Raw genomic sequence first — 22,641 nt, 5'->3', positions numbered from 1 at the left:
ATACTAGAAGGATTGGCACTCAGGTTTCTTTTAATATTAATGGTACATCCTAACAAATTACTCAGAATTAAAACCTTTGATATACTAAGGGTGTGCTCACATTCTAACTGAGGGTTTGTAACCAGTTAGTGACATGCTGTTAACTCCAACTGTATCCACATACCACATGTTTACAGCTGGGTTAGTAATTCCACTCAGCTTCAGTGTCATACTCTTGTTGGAGAATGAGCATTGTCCTACAAACCTGGATCAAATCCTCATCTTACTACAGGAGGGCACATCTCCTCATTCTCCCAGGCTGCCAGTAGCTCTTCCAACCCCTGGCTGCTCTGGGTGCATGAGATGCTACAAATTACCTGACCACCTGCACCCAGGGTGCTGATTCGAGCACTGAAGCAGTGCAGTGGCTATGAGTTATGATTACAATGGCAGAAGAGTCTTTGCTAGAAAAGAAATGTTTGGAACTCTGCAACAATGAGACAGCCCACTGCTACCTTCTCAGCTGGAGGGTATGGGTTGAGTAAGTCACATGAGCATGTGGCGCAGCCTTTCCTTGGGTGGTTCCTAAGCTTCCTTGGCCATAATAAAAGCCCAAGCAAGCCTATGAAAAGGCATTCTACTGACAGTGTTAACAATGACTTTTCATGCTTAGCAAGTTTTTGGTGTTCCCAGCAGCAGTCTAGAGTTGGGGGGAACAAGACCTGAAGCTGCTGGAATCCTGCTCTCCAAAGGCATAATGTCCTGTCTGCCAGGCCTGTGACCTGGTGCTTCAAGCAGGTGCAGCAGTGCAAACAATCACCATGCAGGGAGCAAAATTACTCAGGACCTGTTCAAGGATATACATTTATTAACATTACAGTACCTTATGCCAACATCCTGCTACTGGCAGTCCGTCTGGTCCCTGCAAAATTGAATTTACAGATTCAGTTTTCCTGACAGGGACTTAAATGTCAGACCCAAAAACCTGAAGCTCGCTCGTCACAACAATGAAAGGTTTAGCAGCATTGTTAATTACCATGCAAAACCCATTTACTGTATATGCACAAAAATGAATATGCAGGCAACATAATCCATGTGTAACACACAACACAAAATTGAATACACCTCAGGGTTAAAAAAAAAAATCAGAAATCTCCACTTTTTTCCTTTAAACAAAGAAAACATATATACATACAAAGATTTGAAATCACAGTTCGTTAACTTCATAATCTGCTTTATAAGGTAGTGGTTTTTGCCATCAGACATATATATGGAAAGCATGATGTGGGAATGTATTTTTTGTTAAAATGTGCTTTTCTGTTCAGGGGAGGTGATGTAGGTGTTTTTTTCCTAGATGGTATCCTAATTGTGTTAAATTTGATCCTGCAGTACTTAGTTTCTTTAAGAAATCTTGAGTTGCTGAACTGAGAATAGGATGAGTTGTGGACTATGCAAAGGGAGTGAAAATATTTGTCTTGTTCCGCTGGAGATACAAGAAACATACAAAAATCAGAAAGCCAGAAGAGCTCTCACTGACCAGGAGAACACTGGAAAGGAAGGATCCCATTAGAAGAGGAACGAGCTATGTATGACCAGCTCTCTCAAGACACTTTAGAAGAAATAGCTGACTTCAGCTGCCTTTCCTGATGCTGGATTTTTTAAAGCTCTTGGATCTCCGATTACATGAATTTCTGCATGTAGAGCCACAGAGAGCACACAAGCACTGACCCTTCCCTCAGAGCCACCTCCAGACTCGCTAGGGGTGGGAAGATGTGTATGCAGCAGAGAGAACTGCTAGTGCAAATACAGGTCAAAACGCAATTTTACATTTTTTACTGTAAATGTTAGTCATCACATTTTTTGTATTCTGTATTGATTTTATATGTAAAATAGCCCATGCCCAATAAAACAGATGCAGTGAAGTAAGGTAACCCTCTCCAGCTACTCACAGTGTAAGAAGTCATGCTTTCCTGTAACCTTAGTTAGAAAACACACATTTTTTTTTTTCTGCAGACACAGTCAATATTTTGGTCTGTAACTATTAAAAAAAAAAAAAAAGGTAAAACTTGTACATTTGCCAGAGTTTTCTGGGGGTGATGGGTACAGGGTACAAGGTGCAGAGTGGTTGTTTGACCGAAAACATCCTGACCTGCTGTTAAAGTGCACTCTAACACTGATGGTCAGGGGGTTGATTTCTGCCCTGGGCTTTTTCTCCTTGTGCACTCAGAATACTTATTTTGGCCATAGTAAAACTCCACACCTTTCTACCATGTTTCACTTGAGTGACTCCAAAATGACTCTTCATGGCTGTGTGTGAGGCTCGTGCTGATGCTCCTGGATTGAAAGCCCAGCAAGCCTCCACTGCACCCTGGACTGCAGAACAAAGTCAACACTCCAACCAACCTGCAACTAACCAGGAAAATCCACCAGTGCTTTACTAACTGGTCACGTTGTAGTTAATTGGAAAAATCCCCTACGGCAGTTTCCAATGCCTTCAACAGAGATGGGTCCTGTGTTTTCTGTATAGTTAAGATGGGAGATGCTTGGGAAATAGAACAAATCTGGGGAGTAAATATGAAGAGCTAGAGCAGGCCTGCTGTTAGGAATTGGTTCCTTGGACACATCTGAAAGTAATTTAACTTTTTGAAAGAGAAACAGCTTACTGCCCTTTTGTTTCTCTGAGGACAACTGCAAATCATCTAATACGCAGCATTTTCTATGGTTAGAAAAATGAAAATAAAACAATGACCTCTCTTAGCTAGCCATGCAGAGCCCTTTTGGGGAGCAGAGCACAAACCTTCCTGCATAACCACTGGACCCAACCTGAGCTCTGGGCAGAGCTCTGTGCTGACACAGCAAAACCCTTCTGATGCCCAGAGTGCCAGTGGCCCTGCTCTGCAGGACTAGCCTAGCTGTTCATTAGAGGAAAGCTTTTCAAATCCCAGCTGGGAATGGGACTCAAAGGGCTGCAGCAGCACAGGCACAAGGGGAACCAAACTGGGCTGTAGGTACTGAGAGAATCCATAACTGATTTTGAGCATCTGTTCCCATAAAGGGACTGGCATCCCCTGCATGTTCTCCCATGATTTACACTCCTTATCTGAAGTCATTTTAACTGGGAAGAAGAAGGCACAACACATTGGCAACCTTCCCCAAATGCCAGAGTGAAACATCTCATTCCAGCTCTGCTGCCTTGTGTCCTTCCTCTCCCTGGAGGGCTTTGCTCCTTGGGACAGAGCTTGGCCACAGCAGGAACACACACAAGCCATGCAAGAAAGACAGAGCAGATACTGTACCAAAGGGCAGGGCAGGCTCACCCCATCCAGGCCTGGCAAACCTGGATCCCTTTTGCTGCCTGCAATGCTATGATCTCCCTGTTGGGAAAAATGACTGCTTGTTGAGAATGATAAAGGACACAGGAGTTATACAGACAGACACCCATGTTTCAGCAGAGGAGGAGGAGGATGGGTCTAGAGCTTCACAGCTCCATTTCTGATGACACAGCAAGTCAGCAGAGTGGTTTTATGGTAGGGAATTCACAAGACGTGCAGAGTCTGTCATCTGGGAAAGATCTTCTGTACACAAACCAGAGATTCACATTTGTAAAAGCACAGTGAAAGAGATAAAGGGTAAATCACCTAACATGTCATGAGAGGAAAAAATTAATTGTAGTTTACATTCAATCTTCAGGCAAAATAAAGCATATTGACTAAAGGAGCTTATTGCTGGTGTAGTGGAGCTACACAACAGCCTTGGCTGCCATAGCTGTGCTCAGAGAGTGAGGAAAAGTCACATGCTCAGAGAAGAAATGGGTTTTGAATTGTCCTGGAGCAAGCAGCTGGCACTCTTAATTAGGTGCCTCTGAACTAAGTTCTAAACAGCTACATTTAAGTAGTTTCAATTCAGTATTTGCTACTTCTCATCCTGCAGCTGAAAAGCACTGCAGGGAAAGGATCTCTCTAGTTTTAGTCATTATATGAAAAACAATAGTGAAAAGGAGGTAAATTTTACCAGGTCAAACAACTTCTTATAAACCACTCTAGATTTTTTTTTTTTTGCCTGCGCTGTTTCTAATGAGTGAGAGGTTCTGGAAGTGGACTTGGGAGATCCTGCTTCCCCAGGCTCAAACACCCAGGAGGTTTCCTGGAAAGCCCACGGGGGTACACACGGCGGTGGCCCGGGGTGTGTCTGGGAAGGGACAACTCTGAGCCACCGGCAGAGAAACCAGGGGAGGTCTCTTCTCCCAGAGGCACTTCTTGGGAGCCTGGGGATCTCCAGCTCATCCATCACTTATCTTTGGCAGAACTGTAATGCCATCAACTCCAACATGCTTCCCCAGGCTCATCCCTTGCTTGGTTTGCAGGGATGAAGGGACGTAGCTGCCCTTCTTTTCAAATTGCCTCCCATCCATTGCACCCAGCTACTCCCTGATTTCAAACACACTCAGAAGCCAGGCCAGCAGCTTTGCTCTATCTCCTGAAGAGCTCTACTGAGGTCCATTGTTCCTGACTACAATAAGAAGGTCTTTACACAACGATCCTTTATTTTTACTGCTGTGGCTTGCTCCCATCTGGCCAGTGAGGAGCCCTTATAGTGAGCAGTGAACTTCCAGCAGTGCAGATAAACCAGTATGAAAAGTGAGAAAACAATAACCATCTGCTCTGATTTACTGCAAAAGAGAGAACTCCCAAATCCTCCCTCCTTTTCCCTGGCTGCAAAGCTGTGGCTCCTTTTCAGCCTCGGCAAGCCATGCTTAGGATGAGTGAAACGGAAGACGTACCACGGGACAAGGCTGATCCAGTCCGGGAGGGCCGGGTTCCCCCTTCTGTCCTTTGGCCCCTTTTCTCCCCGGTACTCCTCGTTCACCCTGTCAGCACAACAGGAAGATATCAGGAGCAAGGGAAAGAAACACCTTTGCTTCGTGTCTCACAGCACTTGCAGAGTCCCAGTCCTCCCCCAGAGTAGGGACACCTGCACTAGTGTGACCTCAGCTGAGTAGTGAAATCACTGTGAAAATCTTTGGTTAAAGCTGGGTGGAAGTATTGTAATAGATAATTTTATAACAGATCGACTAAATGACTAGTTTCTGCTGGAACCCAGGTTAGTATCTGACAGCAAGTGGGAGCGGCAGCTTTCAGCTGCTGCCCTGTGCTCAGCTGGGCTCCTGGCTCCTGCTGGGTATCCCTTTGTTTAAGGGTCCCTGTAACAAAGCCTTTGACTTGGATCCATTTCCAAGGTCTGTAAACCAAGACCAGTGATTCTTTGCAACCTGGAGCTGTCAGGTTGCTCCATTTCCCCACAGCGGTTGTGCTGGGGTGGGAGCAGGCTTGCCAAAACCTTTCCAAGTGGGTAGGAATTAACTGCCTGTCCTGCCCTACACTGGGAATGTGCGAGTCCTTGGGCTTCACAGGCAGCCTTTCACCACTGGCCCCCAGGGCAAGCAGCACTGCCTGCCAAAAGGAGCAGCCTGTCCTGCCCCACAAGCATCAATACAGCCATAACCCACTTACCTTCTCGCCTCTTTCACTTCTCTCTCCTTTCTCTCCTCTGAGGCCTGGGAAACCCTGTCTCCACAATTTTTAGGTGGGAAAAATGAAAAAAAAAAAAAAGTTTTGTAAGTTTAGTGTGTGAATGTCCAGACATCTCAGTTCAACAGGAGCCAACTCCAGCCATCAGCCCATCCTGCCATGGTGAAGAACAACATTTTCTTCCTGTTGACTTGGTATGTCAGCAGTTTCTTGGGAAAACTGGAGTGCTTCACCACACCCCAGTAACATTACAGCTATTAGAAATTTTCATTTCACTGAATCAATACAAATATTCTCAGTTGGAAAGGGAAGCAAGCCCTGGCAGCACCTTTAGGTGAGCAGTTCTGCTGTGCAGTGGAAGGAGCCCAGCAACTGGCCTGAATTCAGCCCTTTCCTACAGCCATCATTCCATGGGCATTGTGTTTAAGGGGGAGCAGTCTATACAGTGTTAGCTACATATTTTCCAAACAATCTCAAGTTACGTGTGTGTTATTTGTGTTTCTACATGAGTAATTAATGGTTTCCATACTCACATCCAGTCCTGGCTCCCCTGGCTTTCCCTGCAGATGTAAAAATAAAAATTACGATGGGCTGTGTTGAGTTTGGTGTCACAGACAAACTTTGATCCAGTTGGTTTAACATGGTAGTGAGAGCATGGGCTCATCCAGGAGCCCCTGGAGTTGGAGGCCGCTCCTTTGCAACCCACCAGGATAGTGCTGGTCCAGCTCTGCAGTTCTGGCTGGACTCCCCACAGCAGGATTTTACAGCCCCTGTTTTAGGATTACACCCCAATGTCCCTGCTCCTCTCCCACACCTGTGATTACCTTCTCTCCTTTGGTACCAGGTAAACCAATGAGCCCGGGAACACCTGGGAGACCCTTAAATTAAAAAGAAACAAGGCATTGGGATTGTTTCCTCTGAGGCAGGTTTCTGTCAACAGCCAGAACTGAGATTTGGGAAGACAACTCACAGCAGGTCCAGTGTCACCGTGGTCCCCCTTCTCACCACTGTCACCTTTTTCTCCCTTTGCACCATCCAAACCCTGCAGAAATGAAATGGATCAGCCAAGGATACCTGGCAGCTCTGCCCAGGGCAGCCACCCCACGCACCCACCACCTCCTACCCCTTTTCTGGGGTGCTTACACCCACACTGCTGTTGATGTTTTGCTCTTCACCACATCATATAAGAAAATAGCTGAAAATACAGGCTTTAAGCCTTTTGGTTTGGAAACCCTGACTCTTGCCAGCCCTCAGGACTCTGTGCTGGAGGAGGGGTTTGGATTATAAAAGTTTGGAAGGAAAAATGGCTTGTTTTCCAAAATGCCAACTGCTGAACATTGTAACCAAGGGATGTGTTGTGACAACAGTGACAAAACACTCAGTCACCAGAGCTGACAGGCCTTTGTGGGCCTGTAAATAATGCACTGGCAGCTGGGAAACTGGGTGACATTTCATTTATTGACTTACTTTAGGCCCCTGGATTCCTGGAGGACCCTGTGGGAAAGACAGTGGTGCATTTGAAAAAACCCAGAATTTAAAAACATACCCTAAACTTCCCTTCCCAAAACCATTTCTTGCTCAAATTACAGGCTGACAATGGTCAAGTATTTCTTTTCAAAACAGGTAGCAATTTATTTTGTTCTCCAATGTCAAATCAAGGGGCAGGGGAACTGAAAAGGAGCACTCTGTGTAACAGGACAACACAAGCTTTGGAGTGAGAGCCCCCAAAAGCTTTGCTGAAGAAGTGACAGGAAGCTCTGGGGGGTGGCATTATGCCACCAGAGCCCTCCACACCTGGGCAGGGCTGGGATACCTCCCAGGCTGTGAATGCCACCTGAAATGCCACCTGCTTTTGAAGCATGGTCTCTCAAGGTGAACCTTGGACCCCACGGAGGTATCCCAGCCTTCCCAATGTCCTTGACAACTTCTTTTGGAGCATTGTGGGCACCAAACCCCTTCAATATCTCCATCAAAAGTGCTCTGTGTGTTCATCACCACCTGCACCCTCTTCCAGTGCAGCTGATGGCAGAAAACTTAATGACTTGGGTGAATTTAGGGGAATAAAGACACTGTCAAGGTTGGGAACAGATTTTCCCATTCCACAAGATTTTATCTTTTCTCCATCCCAAGGAACAACTTGGTTTTTTGCAAAATGAGCCACAAACTCTGATGTACTCTCCTAAATCAGGTGCTCTCATTTCTCCAAAGCCAGGTCAGACTGTAGCACTTCCCTGATGTTATTCCCAGATTCGAAACAGCCCTCAATGATTAAACAGAACAAACCACCCTTGTCCTTATCTAATCACATACAATAACAAATCTTCAGGAATCACTTCCAGAGTCCTACCATAGGGCCAGGTAAGCCAGGGGGTCCAGGCTCAGGTATGATCTGCAGAAGGGAATTAAACAGCACATTAACAGGGCTGGGCAAGAGAGAAGATGGTTCAGGAGAGGAAACCTCACAAAGCCCAGAATCATGATTTAATGCCCAATTAATTATAACATCAGCATCCAATATCTCAACCACCAATACAAAATCTAAAGTAACTTCGTAGTGCCAAGTGTGCAAGCTGCTCTTCCCTAATGAATAAACCCCATTTAGACACTTCCGAAAGTTCTTGTAGAAAACAGTTGGGTTTTGCTGATGGATATGGGACTGGTGGGTCCATCCTGCACCCCCAACTTTGCCTGATCCTGTGTCATGAAAGAGACTTTATGTTGCCAAGATCTTACATGATTATTCTGCAGACACGGTGACCCGGTGTCTCCTTTTTCTCCTTTGTCTCCTTTTGGCCCTTCTGCTCCCTGAAAGATAAAAGTGTAACATTGATGTGCTGCATCTTCCAGGAAAGCAAAAATGAGAGAAAAATAGGTTTGTCTCCCTCTGAACACCAGCCTTGGCTCAAGCAAAGCTCATCTTCATCTCCAGGGGACTTTGAAGAAATATTTTCTCCTCCTTGATACATTCTGAATAAGCTGATTAGAAATGGAAATTCAAAGCTCCCACCTCCACCAGCTCCACAGTAAGGTGGTGTGGAGAGGTCATTGCTTAAATCAGCCAACCCAGCCCCATTCTGAGCATTTGCAGAAATCAGTGCATTAAAGAACCAAGAGCAGAGGGACAGGGACAGACAAAGGGACGTACCGGGGGACCTGCTGAGCCCATTTCTCCTGTCTCTCCTTTCTGCCCCATGATCCCTGCGCTGCCCTGGTCACCCTTTGCTCCTTTGGGACCCTGGCAGTTGAGAGAAAACAACATGTTTAGGAGAAAACTCGGAAAATAACCCCCCACAACAGCCACTTCTGCCTTTCTGCCACTTCCCTCTGCATCGCAGCGTAAGCTCACCAGAACATGTTTTAACGTTCAACCTCACAGATGCCAATTTTGAGGGTGCAGCAGAATTTGGCTGGGCTGCAGGAGGGATTGCAGCCATTTGGGGTTGGGAAGGTTGACAAAAAAAATTTGAGACAGGATCTGATGAACTGCTTGTAAAAGGAGCCCCTTTATCTTGGCAGACGCAGCCACAAGCAGCATTGGCACGCCCAGAGCAGAGCAGGGGCTGCAGGCAAAGGGCCATCAATTCAGAGAGACACAGCTGACACTACACAGCAGAGCTCGCTTCTGGCAGCCTGGATTTGCTTTTCACAGACACACAGGAAGCTTCCTTTTCATTTGGCTCCTGGCAAGGTCTCGCTTAATCCAGCCGTGCCCCGCTCACCTTTTCACCATCCATTCCAGGTGGACCTGGCAAGCCCAGCTCTCCCTGAAGGGACACGAAGAAAGAGGAGCCCATGGTAAATTAAATTAAGAACTCATTTCGGGAGAGCATTTTGCAAGAAAATGGGTTATTCACACACAATTGTTGTGGTTATGGGTTTGCCTCTGCCAGGCTCAGGACCAAGGAGGTGTCAGTGACACACTAGCATCACCAGCTGATCTGAATATTGACAGAGAGACCTCAAAATGCACTGAAATCCTGCCCCATCCCATTCTTTCAAGAGCTACTTTTCTGCAAATTACATTCTTCTTTTTAAGAAACTACAGCTGGCTGCAGGTTACAGACTATTGCTTGTGAAGCAGGAGGACAGCAGGTCCTGGGATATGGTGCTGGAGCAGTAAGCAGCACACAGGGAGGGTGGGAATGAGGGTGGCTCAGCACAGCCATGGGACTGCTAGCCCCTCTCATGACTGCTTCTCCCACTTCTGCCTCCTGCCACAGACAATGAGGCAGTCTCAGAGGGGCTGGGATTTTGTCTGTCAGGTGCGGGACTGGGACTGGATTCGTTTCTGGGACAGCATCCTCTGGAAGAGGCTGAAGGCCAGAGACAGGTCAACAACATTTTGGCTTTTGTGTGAAAGACACCTTTTTTTCAGCCAGAGAAAGGGCAAAATATCACACACATAGCCTCAAACTCCTCTGCAGGCCACTTCAACTGCCTTATTTTGGATTGGGAGACTCTTCATGGAGAGCTACTAATGACTGTGTTGCTTGGCAGAGATCAGGCTCACCTTGGGACCTGGAGCACCTTGGGGGCCTGGTGGCCCTTGGGGACCTGGTGGACCCTGAAACACAGTAAACAAAACAGGCTTGATCATGACTTGCATGAACATGGCACGCTGTCCTCGTGCTGTGGGGATGAGCTGGGAGCAGCTCTCAGTCAGAATCTGCAAGAGACACTTGGGTGAGTTCAGTGGAGATGAATTCAAACACTGAGATGAGCTCAACTGACACAGAGTGACCCAAGGTCCCTCTGCCACGGGGTTGTTCATGCAGAACAGAACACAATGGCAGCGGGTCAGGTGTACAGCTGCAAAGACATGGATTAAGAGGCAAAATGCCTTTAGCTGGAGGTGTGACCCCAGATCTGGTGGTCTCTTTTTTCATCCTGCCCACTCCAACCAACCAGCCTGGGAAGCAGCATCCTGCTGAAAGCAGTGTCAGCCAGCCAGGGAGGTGCAACTAAAGAGGGGAAACAAAGGAGGTTGCGTGAGCACTAACAACAGGAAAACCTTGCACACTTAAGTAATTTTTCCTGGGCACTGCTGGATGCAAAGACCACAAACCACCTTGAGATGAACAAATATTTTCCAACTTGCAAATTATTTCAAGCAGCAAAATTTGATGAAAATCAGATGAAAACCAAACCAGTATCATATCCTCAAGCACCTTTCTCCATGGCTCACACCCAAATGCTGTTACATTTAGTCACACTGGAAGCCTTTCCAGAGCCTTGCCCACGAGACAGGTCAGTGCACAAACACTGCAAACAGTGAATAAGCAGGAAAACAGCAAAGTTAGTGAGGTTCAGTGAGGTGCCCCTCAGCAGTCTCTGCATGCAGAACATCGGACAGGGTCTGGGTCCAGCAGATGAAGCCTCCAGATGTTTGATGGAGCCTCTCCAACCACTGCACTCCACAAACTCTACTCTGAAAGCTGCGTGCAACGCGGACATCTGGCAAACGGAAATTACCAGCACTTTGTGTATCCCTGCAGCCTGTTATAAAACAATTAGGATGGTTCTCAAATATGTCTGTAATTAAGTATTTATTCTATTCAGCTTATTTCATCCTAATGATAAGGTCAGGGCACTGTTCAGTTGGGCATGTTAAGGCTTGGGTGCCATTCCACATCCTGACTGCTGCTTGCAGAGGATGTGCAGTGACAAGAACAGCTCCACACCATACCACGGGAATCACACCCTGCTGCTGGCAGCATTTAAGCTGTAATGTGGCTGCTCACACCCTTTGCATCAGGTGTTCATGTCACAGGTGTATCAGGTTGCTTTTACCTGCAGAATGTTAACTCACATCCCACAGCTGGATCCCATGAGCCTGAGCTCACAGCCTCAAGTTCCAACACTGTCTTTGCTGCTACACCCTAAATATCCTCAGCCCCCAGATGCAATCAGCTCTTTCTCCCTCCAAACCAGCTCTGTGCCAAAACAGAAATCTCAGGAGCTTGAGACAGAGGACAAGGATGGACATGTCACAATGTCACTGTGGCAGAGCTTGGCAGGTTTCAGTCCTTTCCCATGAACTGCAGGACTCAGCCTTGGTGCAGGGCTTACCTTGAGTGCGTCCAGGATTCGGCCGTCGTAGTCGATCACGACGGTGTCTCCTTGTTCCCCTTTCAGCCCGGGGGGACCCTGCAGCCAGGGATGAATCCTATTTAATGTTACAGCACTGAAAGGAGGCTGGTATGAAAGCAAAGACCTGACACGCAGCGTTTGGGGATTATCACCTTACAAACACCCTGGGTTTAACCAGTCCTTAGTCTGACAGCTGGAACTGTCAAACCTCAAAAGGCCATCAATTTGTGAAATGGAGAAGTGCATAAAAATCCTCACTTGATTACCCCTATTCCCAGCTTCCCTCTTGAAAAAAAAGAGGGTCATAGGATGGTCATGTGGATAAGAAAATTGGACTTGACTGATTTCCCATGTCAGCATTCAGTACCTGTGCAATCATTTGTTTAAATACGTACCATCTCTATTTTCTCACACTGAACTGGTCCTGAAGCTATTCATTCACATACTAAGGAGCAAGAGGTGGTGGGGAACAGCTATGGTTGAGACAAATACACAACTGCAAACTGAAATCATGAACATCCATACCCGGGGTCCAATGGAGCCAATTCCTCCCTTCTCACCAGGTTCACCCTGAAAATCAAAAATCACATTTTTTTTCAAAGAGAACAAGGAAAATATAAAATATTTATTCTAAAAATACTGTACCCACCCATAAAGATATGCTTTACATTAAGAAACAGTATGACACCAACAAGGGACTGCTTCTCCTTGCAGAAAATAGATTTGTCCTGAGAGCAAATACGTTTTGCAAAAAACAATGTTGGTATAACAACAAGAGAAGTAAGAGAAGGTCTCATTGCAGGGGGAGCAGAGTGGCCAGCTCGGGGCTGAGCTCCAGCTCCTTGTGCTGGTTCCACATGGCTCCCTTTGCTTTAGGCTGAGTTTTGCATGTGGAAAGCTTCAGCTGAGATGCTTAAACCAATTTCAAGGGTGAGTTCAAGGAAAAGTTCTGTGCCAAGTTGATCCTTTCATTCTTCCTCTTTTTTATATTCCCCCCTCCCCTCCTTTTCATAATTTTTTTTTTTTTTTTTTTTTTTTTTTTTTGGAAAGTTGGCAAGGTTTAAAAAGTCATAGTACTCTTACAGCAATGACCTGAAATTCGGTTCAGGATTCAAACGATGTCCCACTTGTCATACCCATGTTATTCCCCTTGCTGACCAAATTAAAGTGCTCCAAAAAGTAAAAAATGGTAAAGACGTATAGAAAAAAACCCTAAATTCAACCAGCACTGCTACTCTGGTTTTAGAAAAAAATTACTAAGGTTCACCAGAACCCATTTTATTCCTTACACACATTTTCTTGCCCAATAAGGGAACACAGCTCTTTGATATAGAAAATATTAGTGCATCCAGATCCTATTAAATATAAAGCAGTTGAGGGTGTCCGGGTCTCCTCGCCACCACTTAACAAACCCAGGTTAATTGCATCTCTCAGCAGTTTTGGAGGTCAGGAGGACAGGACAGCTCTCAGGTGCTTGGGGCTCTGAAGCAATGCCACAACCATCAAAAACATGGGATCAAAATGTGATCAGAGTTCTACCTTTTCTGAGGAAAAAGGCAATTCAATGGAAAATGTGCAAGTAGATGACTTACAAACTCTTATACTGATCTCTGCTTGAAGCCAGCTTTCATCAAATCACCAGGAAAAGGTAAAATACTCTTAATATCCCTCATTTTGTGTCAGTTTTGGCACTTTATGAGCCTTTTAGAAGGCAAAGGCCCAAAACACTCAGCTAGAAGCCTCTGCCTCAGCAGTGCTGTGCCCAGAGATCCAGCTTTTCTTTACCTTTAGTCCTGGGAAGCCATCTGTGCCATTCTCTCCCTTGGGACCCACGCTTCCTTTTTCTCCCTGAAAACAAAGCCATTTAGACAAATGATATACAGGGAGGATGGAGAACAGATTTCTTCAAGTTATCATTTTCTTGATTTATCTTCATTTTACATACACAAAGGAGCAAAGCTCTGCTTTTAGCTGTAAAACACATCACCTTGCCAAGGTGCAAACGGGGAGTTTTTGAGATAAAAATGAAGCTTTCAGATTCAGCAGCTTGGCTATGGGTGGTGTGTTCAGCCATGAAACTGGCCCTAAAACCACAACATAGAATCATAAAATCACAATGTTTTGTGTTGGAAGGGGTCTTGAAGATCATCCAGTACCAACTCCCTGCCATGGGCAGGAACAACTTCCACTGGATCAGGTTGCTCCAAACCCCATCCAACCTGGCATTGGACACTTCCAGGGATGGGACAGCCACAGCTTCTCTGGGCAACCTGTGCCTCACCACCCTCACAGTTTGTTGATCTTTTTCCTCATCAGAGGAGAAATGTTTCTCAACCTGCCCTGACTGTGATATGGAGCCAAAAACCAGGCAGCAAAAGATGCTGCTCAACACATGCAATAGATGGACACGGAGTGGAACGTACCTTAGGGCCCACAAGTCCTGGTTCCCCAGGGATCCCATCATCACCCTGATGAAATGAAATATAAAAAGTGAAATACACAGAGCTTGTACACACTTATCAGGTTCCAACACATCATTTCACCTCACTGAGTGTTGCACAGACCTGAAACCCACTCAGGTTTGCAGAAGACCAGGGGAGAGCTGCAGCAAGGAGCCCAACAGGTTCCAGTGTAGCCCCCTGCTCCCACCCATCCCTGCCTCTGCCTCTCCTGCTCCTGCGAGGGTGGATGGGCATCTTCCAGAATTTGGTTACATCAGGCCCTGGCAAAGGTCTTGTCCTACTTTCAACAGAAATATTAAATTCCTTTAGGCCTTTTGGGTCCCAAAGACCTCCTGTAAGCTGCCACCCATCCTCATGGACTTCATCACAAGTCACCAACACCCTCTGCCAGGAGAGGTTTTCTGGTTTTGCTTGTGCTTTGTTGTTCTCCTGGAGTAAAACCACTTAATGGGTGTTGAAGAGGTCAGTTTTACCAGCCAGTTATAAAATTTTTAAGCCAAATTCTGGCCTGAAAAACACCCATGGCCAAACCTGGTTTGGGGCAAATCAGTAAGAGGGAAAGGCTGGGCCCTGTCAGTGGTTTGACTTCACTTAAAGGCAGTGATTTATCCACTTCTCAATGGCACCACCGGGAGAAAACATGGGGAGCTTGGACATGTGAATCTCTCGCAGTCCTCAATGCCACACCCAGCAGCATTCCTGGCCTTCAATGGGACTTCTCCCATGGGGCTGCAGTGCTGCATGGTGATGGCCATCCCAGGGCCCCTGGTCGGAGAACATCCTCCAGGCACATCTTGGTTCATTGAATTACTGCAGAAAAAGGCTCAGGACCTACTGCTTTGCTTGGCATTTGCTGTTTTATTCTTTGTCTATTGGGCAGATGTGGCTGCAGCTTCTGGCTGGCTCATGGAAATGAAAGCCAGGCTGCAGGCACAGCCATGCCCAGCTCCAGGACCACATGGACATGAAACCGAGGGAACACAAGGGAAGGGTTGCCGTGGACAGCCACGACCACAGCTTCTACACCAGTCTCTGGCAATGGTTGTCCTAGCCAAGCACAGAGCAAAGCAAAGCAAAAACCATTAAAAATAATAATTAAAAAGAAAAAAAAATAAAAAAAATCACCATTTACCTTTTTCCCTTGGACACCAGGCTCACCCTTCAACAGCAATGTCAACAGAAGAGGAAGAAATTTAGGGACATAACAGAAAATAAAGCCAATTATGTGGATAGTCAAAATTAATTGTAAAATTGATTTTAAAATTAATTTAAAAATTAAAATACTTGGCTTGTGATGATCATATTTTTCCCCCTGAAATGCAAGAAAGCACATTCCCACAGCACAGCAGATTCCAGCCCCCTGCAGCTACCTCCACCCCCATTTCCAGGTTTGAGCACGGGCAGTGGATGTGATATTGAGGAAGAGACATATTTAGGCTTTTACACCCCCAGTCAATGCCTTGAAATTTTATATCTGGTATATACAGATGAGTTGAAGTCCTCTATAAAATGCTTATTTTCATCCCTACTCCTCTTATGCAGCATTATTTCAAGAATTCATGTTAAAATTAGACAGATTATTACCCACCTTTGGTCCTGGAGGTCCTCTGGCACCCTGTTGAATACAAGAGTGATTGGTTTACTTGTTTGACAACTGAGTGTAACAGGATTAAAGCATTTCTAAGAGTATTTTAATTCCAAGAAAAAGAAATGACACAGATGTCAAGTTCTCATCTTCCCTTACAAATACATCTGCATTTGTTCTCTGTGCTCCAGTAAATAATAGCCTTTTATGGCTCATGTATTTTATGTATAATAAGCACCTTTTTATCCAACTCGGACCTTAGCAAATTGGTTACAATGCCATGTGGCTTCAGAGGGACAGAAGTCAGGATACAGGAGCACCACATCCCTCCAGAAGAGCCAAGGGGACACAAAAACCGGCCTCTTTTCTCCCAGGTAGCCCTGGACGAACATCCATTTTAGAGTACCCATAATTTCATGTGGGGTTTTTTGTCCTCCATAAGCTACAACACAAACCCACTTGCTGCAGTGAGCTGAAGGGTGATGTACAGTGAGGGTGAGGGGCACACACACAGACACTTCTGGGCAATACTGACCATGACTCCATCCTCTCCCGGCTCGCCTTTGAAACCCTGCAAAAAATCAAATGACCAACATTGAAACTATTACCTCTCATTCTCCAAAATACTCAGCAATAATTAGAAAGTTTCACTGCATTATGCTTTAGCCTATTTTTTTATTAAATAAATTGCCAGTGGTCTTCAGATTTGCAACAGGTCATCCAAAGAGTACAGACTGGGAGATCTCCTGGCTCTGTGAGGTACAACCAGCACCTGCAAATACACACCCCAGGTCCAGCTCTTTGCTCCAAAACTTGAGATGGAAGGTCCCCTCCTGCTCCCTTGCCCCATACCCCAAGGCTTTGCTCTAGGAGCAGCCTTTGGAGCCCAGCTGTGGCTCAGGCTGGGGACTCAGTGGTTGTGGTGGCAGCACTGGGGAAGGGGACACCCTTCGCCCTCCTGTCCCTCGCAGGGTGGGAACTGCCTGATATGTGCTCGCTGCGCATCTCCCGTCCTTACAGGGGAGCCTGGAGGTCCTCTTGGGCCATCCTTTCCTGTGTCACCAGGAGGCCCTCGGGCACCTGGGGGTCCTGGCGGACCAGGGGGGCCCATGGCTCCATCTCGACCTTGATCACCCTGGAAGAAGTTCACACAGACATGGTGAGACGAAGCAGTGTTGGAAGGGGTGGTCTCAGGGTGTCCATGACACATGCACTGCATCCCTGGGCCACCAGCACCCTGGCCTCTGCTGTCCCAGAGGAGTTTAACTGCAGCTTCCAGCTGGGAAAGCTGAAAGTGAGCTCATGGCCAATTTATGCCATTTGGGTCTGATTCCTCAGCCAGGATTGTGCTCAATGCCTTCCAATGAGATTTAATCTCCTTAAGCCCTTACCCAGTGACTGTCTGCATGGAATCTACCAACCCAACAGCACCCAGAGCACCCCAGGCCCACAACATGCTGGCAGGGAGCATGCACACACTGCCATAGCTCAGTGCACCATGCCAGAAAATCACACAGAAAAAGTGGCAGCGCTTAATCTCATCCTTTACATGCAGCCAAGGTCACGGGTGAACATCCCGAGCCGCTCACACCCTGCGGATTCTGAGTGCAGAGAAGGCGCTGTGTCCCTGTGCGGGTTTGGTGGGTGCCATTCCCAAGGGGAGCATCCCGTGGGGCTCCAGGCTGGGTATCAGCTCCCTGCCCCCCACCAGCCACCACAGCCCAGCCCCGGGGCCGTGGCCCGGCCCATCCATGCGGCTGCACAATGGGAAAGCCTCATGGAAAGGCAGCCTCGTAAATCTTTAAGCGACATCTGGGAGAGTCACCACCGAGGCAGTCAGAGGGCTGTGTTTAATATGTGGTCCACCCTCAAATCAGGGACAAGTATGGGATTTCTCAGAAGTCCTTAAGTGACTTAGCAGCACAAGTCCCATGGCCTTTCACCAAGATCTGGGCTCCTAAATCACTTGCATCATTTTTTATAACACCCAATTGCAAATGCTGAACACTGCAACCAATTACGTCAAGTCTCCCACCGAATTTTTCCTAATTACAATGTCACATTTAGAGTTCAAGGATTTAGATTACTCTAGTTTGAATGCATTTTATTTTACAATACCAACGCTGTTCATATCAACATTTATAGGACTTTGCTGCTTGATACCCAAATCTCACAAATAACCAAATGTTAAAACCCATTAGATTTATGTCTCTCTACTTTGACAATGCCTGCCCCGTAAATTCCAATGGGATTTCAGTCAAACATGCTCCCGACAAGCATCTCTAAATACAGACATTGTCGTGGCAATTTAAAATAGCAACAGTGCACTGTCAGCCAGAAAGGAAAAACAAAAGCAGCTCAAACAATCACAGCAAACCAGTGGCAGCAGATTTGGTGTCTACCTTGAGCACTCGCCGGCTAAAGACAAGCTGATCATTAGCCAGAAATCCATGATTGAGGTGGGGAAAAACCATCTATATCCAGGGTAAGTGGGAGGCAGAAGAAGAAAGAGCAGCAGTTCAAGATGAAAGCACAGCAGAAGAGTGAGTTTGAAAGACTGTAGCAATATATAACTTTTTTTTTTAATAATTAGCTGATATATTAGAAAGTAATAGCCTAGGTAGCCAACACTGGTGGGTTTAAGGTTCTAGATACACTGGAGCTTTGTAAGCAGGACACAGACTGAGGGAAACAAGTATTTTTTTCACTAGTTTACTGCACAATAGGACATTCAAAGCAGCTGGGGAAAGGGTTCCCCTACTGCAGAATAAAGAGTATTATTACAGTAAACCCCATAGGGGATGATATATCCCAGCATTTCCCTGAGACCAAATATTGTATTTGTTTTCAGAGGTTCAAATGAATACTGATGTATTCCCAGCCTGCAAATCGCAAATAAATCTTCCAGATTTATATGATGCAAAAACAATGTATTTAGGCTGTGTCAGTAGTCATTGCTATTGTCTTTTAGCCTTTCCACTCATCTATCTAGGGAGAAGCAGTAAGACATTTCCTTTCTCAGGACACCACGTGCATCTCCCTTTCCCCCATTCACCCATCCCTGCCCACATCCACAGGAGAATCAAGAGGGTGGAGTGAAGCCACAAGAAGCCCTGTGGAAACACACAGAAAATCCTCCATGAGGATTTTTGGGGGTTTCTAAGGAACAAACCTCTTGTCCAAATTGCCTAGGAGCTTTTAAACCTTGCACACCAATAACAGATAACCCCAAACCTCAATTTTGGGGTGAATAGTGCACTGGCAAGGCCACCTCCTGCCCAGCCTCCCAGCACAGATATTTTATCACCATCGTGTCAAGAAGAGAAGGGAAAAGTAAAGTCAGATAGAAAAAAACTAATCAACCCCTACCAAGAACTTTTTTCAAGATGTAGAGAGAGGCTTTAAGCTCAATACTCAGTTAAATGCAGCCATTTTTGGGAAGAACAGCACTGAAATACTGAGAAATCAAAATTAATGGGGACACAGAACACTTGCACGTGGACAGGTCCTCCAAATACTACAGAAACCACCAAAAAGACTCTACTGAGAGTAAAGGGTTTTGTGGCAAACAGAAGGGACACAGTTCAGGGGCTCATTATGTGCATAAAGTACACAAGAGCATAAAGTGGGATTTTTATAAAAGCCCACAGAGCAAAACGGGAACTGAAATTTTTTTCTTGTCCCTCAGACTGGTAAGCATCATCCAAATAAGCATGTCCCAAGCCTATCTGTTTTAATGGAAAACAACAATCTGCATTTGCTCTGAGGCCAAACACACCATATCCCACCAAATCCAGCCATCACACATTTCATTTTAAACAGCCCCTGTTACAGATGGGCTCATGAAAGGTGAGCAGCCCTGAGGGATAGTAAGTAGAGAGGCACCACCCCTGGTTCAAGAAACATTCAGGCCATAGAGAGCCAGGCTGCAGGAGAGGGGTTAAGTGTGATGGTTACATGTTCCTGCTCCACACTTCCCAAAGCTTCTGGTTGCAAGGCACTGGGCTAACAGGCCATTGGATCTGACCCCGTGTAGCAATGGAATACTGGAGCACAGAAACCTTGAACACTGGTAATTTTCAGCTTTAGAGTTCTCGATGTAGCCATTTCAACATAGCACTCCAAAATAAGCAAATAATAAAAGTATCCATAGGCATCTGTTGACTGGCACAGAGAGCCCTGCAGGATGCTTCCTGTGCTGAGTTTTTATCAGCAGTGTGAGCTTGTCAAGCACTTAAAATTTTGCAGAAAATAAGGGAGAAAAAGCTCCTTTTATGTCTGCACTGTGGCTGCAGAGTTTGTTCAGCCATGCCAGCATTTTGCCCCCGGCAGCTCCGGATACAGGAGATGCTGGAGCCATCTCCATCAGCACTGGCCATGGGCAGGCACGTGCCATGTGGGCCACTGCAGACAGAGCATTTCTCTCACCAGCTGGGGCTCATTTTCTCCCTCTGGAGAGCAAACCTGGTGCTGCTGCCACAGGCGCTGTGCATCCGCCGGCCCAGATGTGCAGAGATTCCTCAACCCCATCATTTGTCTGAACATCTCATCTGTCAGTACGAACAAGATCACCCAGCTAAGTTCATAAATCCAGAGCAGTCGGCCCAGTGCTGGCTCAGGGAGCAAGTCAGGCTTATAAAACCAGTCCTTTCCAGGCGTGCAGCAACGTATTTGATTGTGAGAGAGAAGCACAGGCACAAATATCAGGGCACAGCTGTCCCAGCCTTGGCAGCATCCTGCTTCAACTCCCTCTATTCTCCCAAGAGCAGAGGGGATCTGTTATTGATTTCTCCCTGTAAATACACTTCCATGCATTCTGTCAGTACATTTGGGCACATTTGTTCCCCACCCTGAGCAGGTGAGGCTGCAGAGCATCCTCCCTCATGCTGCTTACAACAATGAGCATTCAGTGATTAAGACAACCCAAGGTGATCTCCTTCCTCAGCTTTCCAAAATCACCCTCCAACATCTGCCATCAGGCACACTCCCATATGTAATAATCTCTATTTTTGTCCACGCTAGTGGCAGGTGCTTATTACAGAAAGAGAAGCAGTGCAGACATGAATATATTCAGTAGCTAATCCCTAATTGCCATCACCTCACTCCCACCACAGACAGTCCCTCCAAAGCCATCCCAAGGATTATTCTCTTTGAATCCATCATTCCTAATGACAGCGTTTTAGTGTTCACTGACACTCTATCCCCATTCCACCGCCCTTGGACATGACCATTTATAAGGAAGAGGGCACTGGATACAGTCCTAATTATTTATCTTCCCATTGATGCAGCGAGTTGCATTGACACATCTTTCAAAATCAGCTAAACAAAGCCACCACTGAAACTTGAGGAATAAAACAGATTAAATTCAGAAATAAAAAGTAATCTGGACCAGATGGTATTAAGAAGTTTTGCCTTCTATTCACAACCCTGAGTGTCTGGAGACATAAAGGGAGCTATTTTCAAAGTCAGGCACCTGTTTTTAGGTCTACTTGTGCATGGTTCTGCCAGGCTTTTTTCTCTCTCTTTTCTCCCAAATTGTTTTTGAGCCTTTTTCTCACTGTTGTGCAAAAAGTCATAATTAAATCAAAAACTGAAGCAAAATCTGGACAAATGCAAATCAGGACAAAAAACCCCACCCCAAAACGCAGCACATTTTTCTTGGTAGATGAAAACAAAGGACAAGTGTTACCTTGAGAGCTGGTACCTGCCCTGCAAGTCCAGACAGAGCCTGTCCCAGAGCATCTCCTGCAGCAGGAGGTGAATTCCACAGCACCTGGCAGCACAGAGCCTTTGGAGCCTGAGCAGCACCTCCTGGCATCTCTCAAGTTGCCAGCCCCAAAGTCACCCACAGCCCTGGCCAAGGAGTGAAAACTCACGTCCCTGTGCTGCTGAATCACCTCTTAAAGCCTCTTCTGAGTACGTGGGTGTGCACTTAGACAAAGTGAGACCTTATGCTGAGCCCCTCCTTCGCCACACGGGCTGTAAATCTATGTGAGACATTTTAGGGCCCCTCTGAGCCCCAGGGTGACATTTCCAAACACACCCAAGGCAATTGGGAGCTGCTTCAGAATATGACACTAACTTCATAAAGTGAGTTTACAACCTCCAGGGAAGGAAGAAAAAAAAAAATCTCTGAGGCATCTCTACTCAACATTAACCACTGAGGTCCTGGTTATGTTTCCAGCAACGACATCTAACCCAGGTCAGCCAGCTCTTGGGTGCCAGCTCCAAACCCAGCCTCTGCACGGTCACCTGTACGCCAGGATTCCAACACATGCACACAATGGTGTTTCCAGCAGGTGCCCATAACCCACAGACAGCCACACCTCAGAAATTCCTCTGCAACAGAGCCCACACCTCGTGGTGAAACCTCCCATCTCATCCCCAACATGGGCCACATCCCCATTCTGTCCTGTGGAGACCTGTCCTGATTTACTTCAGTAAATCCCAACTTCATGCAGCTCCATGAGAGCCATTTCCACAAAATTCCATTGATTTCTGTGTGCTATAGCCAAAAGAGTTTTCCCTCATCATACAGTTACTTTAAACCCTTTATTTTCAAAGGCAGCCTGGATATCGCCTGGATGTCATCCTGCTCCCAGGTGGGGAGCTCAGCAAGGGAGGAGGAATGTTCCATCCTGCACAACTCTGTGCTGGACCTCTCCCTTGGGACACCAGGTCCTACCCCCACATACTAGTGCTCTAATGCCAACAAAAAAGGAGCACAGCCTCAAGAGAAACTTCAGGAGAAACATGGAGTCTGTCTCTGACACTGGAAGAGGAAGCCAGGGAGGAGAAAGTTCAGTAGAAGCAAAACCCTTCATGAGATACCCAAAGATCTTTGACTTTTTTTTCCTCATGGCCAAAGTTAGGAAAACCACCACCACAAAGAGCTCCAAAGGCAAAATTAAACGTTTCCACAACTGTTACCATACTGTTTGCAGCAAGGTTGCACAAAGCTTTGTTTTGTGCAGTGACTAAACCCAACCAAATTTTA

General features: G+C 46.3%; 1 protein-coding gene across 1 annotated transcript in view; it reads right to left on the bottom strand.

The window, feature by feature from the left end:
• Positions 1–22,641, bottom strand: part of COL23A1 (collagen type XXIII alpha 1 chain) — a 191,638-nt gene that overhangs the window by 8,420 nt on the left and 160,577 nt on the right. Inside the window, 22 exon segments of the mRNA XM_048320291.1 lie at positions 863–901; positions 3,276–3,353; positions 4,760–4,846; positions 5,490–5,543; positions 6,041–6,067; positions 6,332–6,385; positions 6,478–6,549; positions 6,975–7,001; positions 7,855–7,896; positions 8,241–8,312; positions 8,653–8,742; positions 9,227–9,271; positions 10,018–10,071; positions 11,577–11,654; positions 12,123–12,167; positions 13,383–13,445; positions 14,021–14,065; positions 15,192–15,218; positions 15,648–15,674; positions 16,180–16,215; positions 16,663–16,779; positions 18,047–18,118. Coding sequence (XP_048176248.1) covers positions 863–901; positions 3,276–3,353; positions 4,760–4,846; positions 5,490–5,543; positions 6,041–6,067; positions 6,332–6,385; positions 6,478–6,549; positions 6,975–7,001; positions 7,855–7,896; positions 8,241–8,312; positions 8,653–8,742; positions 9,227–9,271; positions 10,018–10,071; positions 11,577–11,654; positions 12,123–12,167; positions 13,383–13,445; positions 14,021–14,065; positions 15,192–15,218; positions 15,648–15,674; positions 16,180–16,215; positions 16,663–16,779; positions 18,047–18,118 — 1,251 coding nt within the window.

Source organism: Corvus hawaiiensis, chromosome 15 (assembly GCF_020740725.1).
Source record: "Corvus hawaiiensis isolate bCorHaw1 chromosome 15, bCorHaw1.pri.cur, whole genome shotgun sequence".
Lineage (NCBI taxonomy): Eukaryota > Metazoa > Chordata > Aves > Passeriformes > Corvidae > Corvus > Corvus hawaiiensis.
This window is presented reverse-complemented; position numbering and strand designations above follow the sequence as displayed.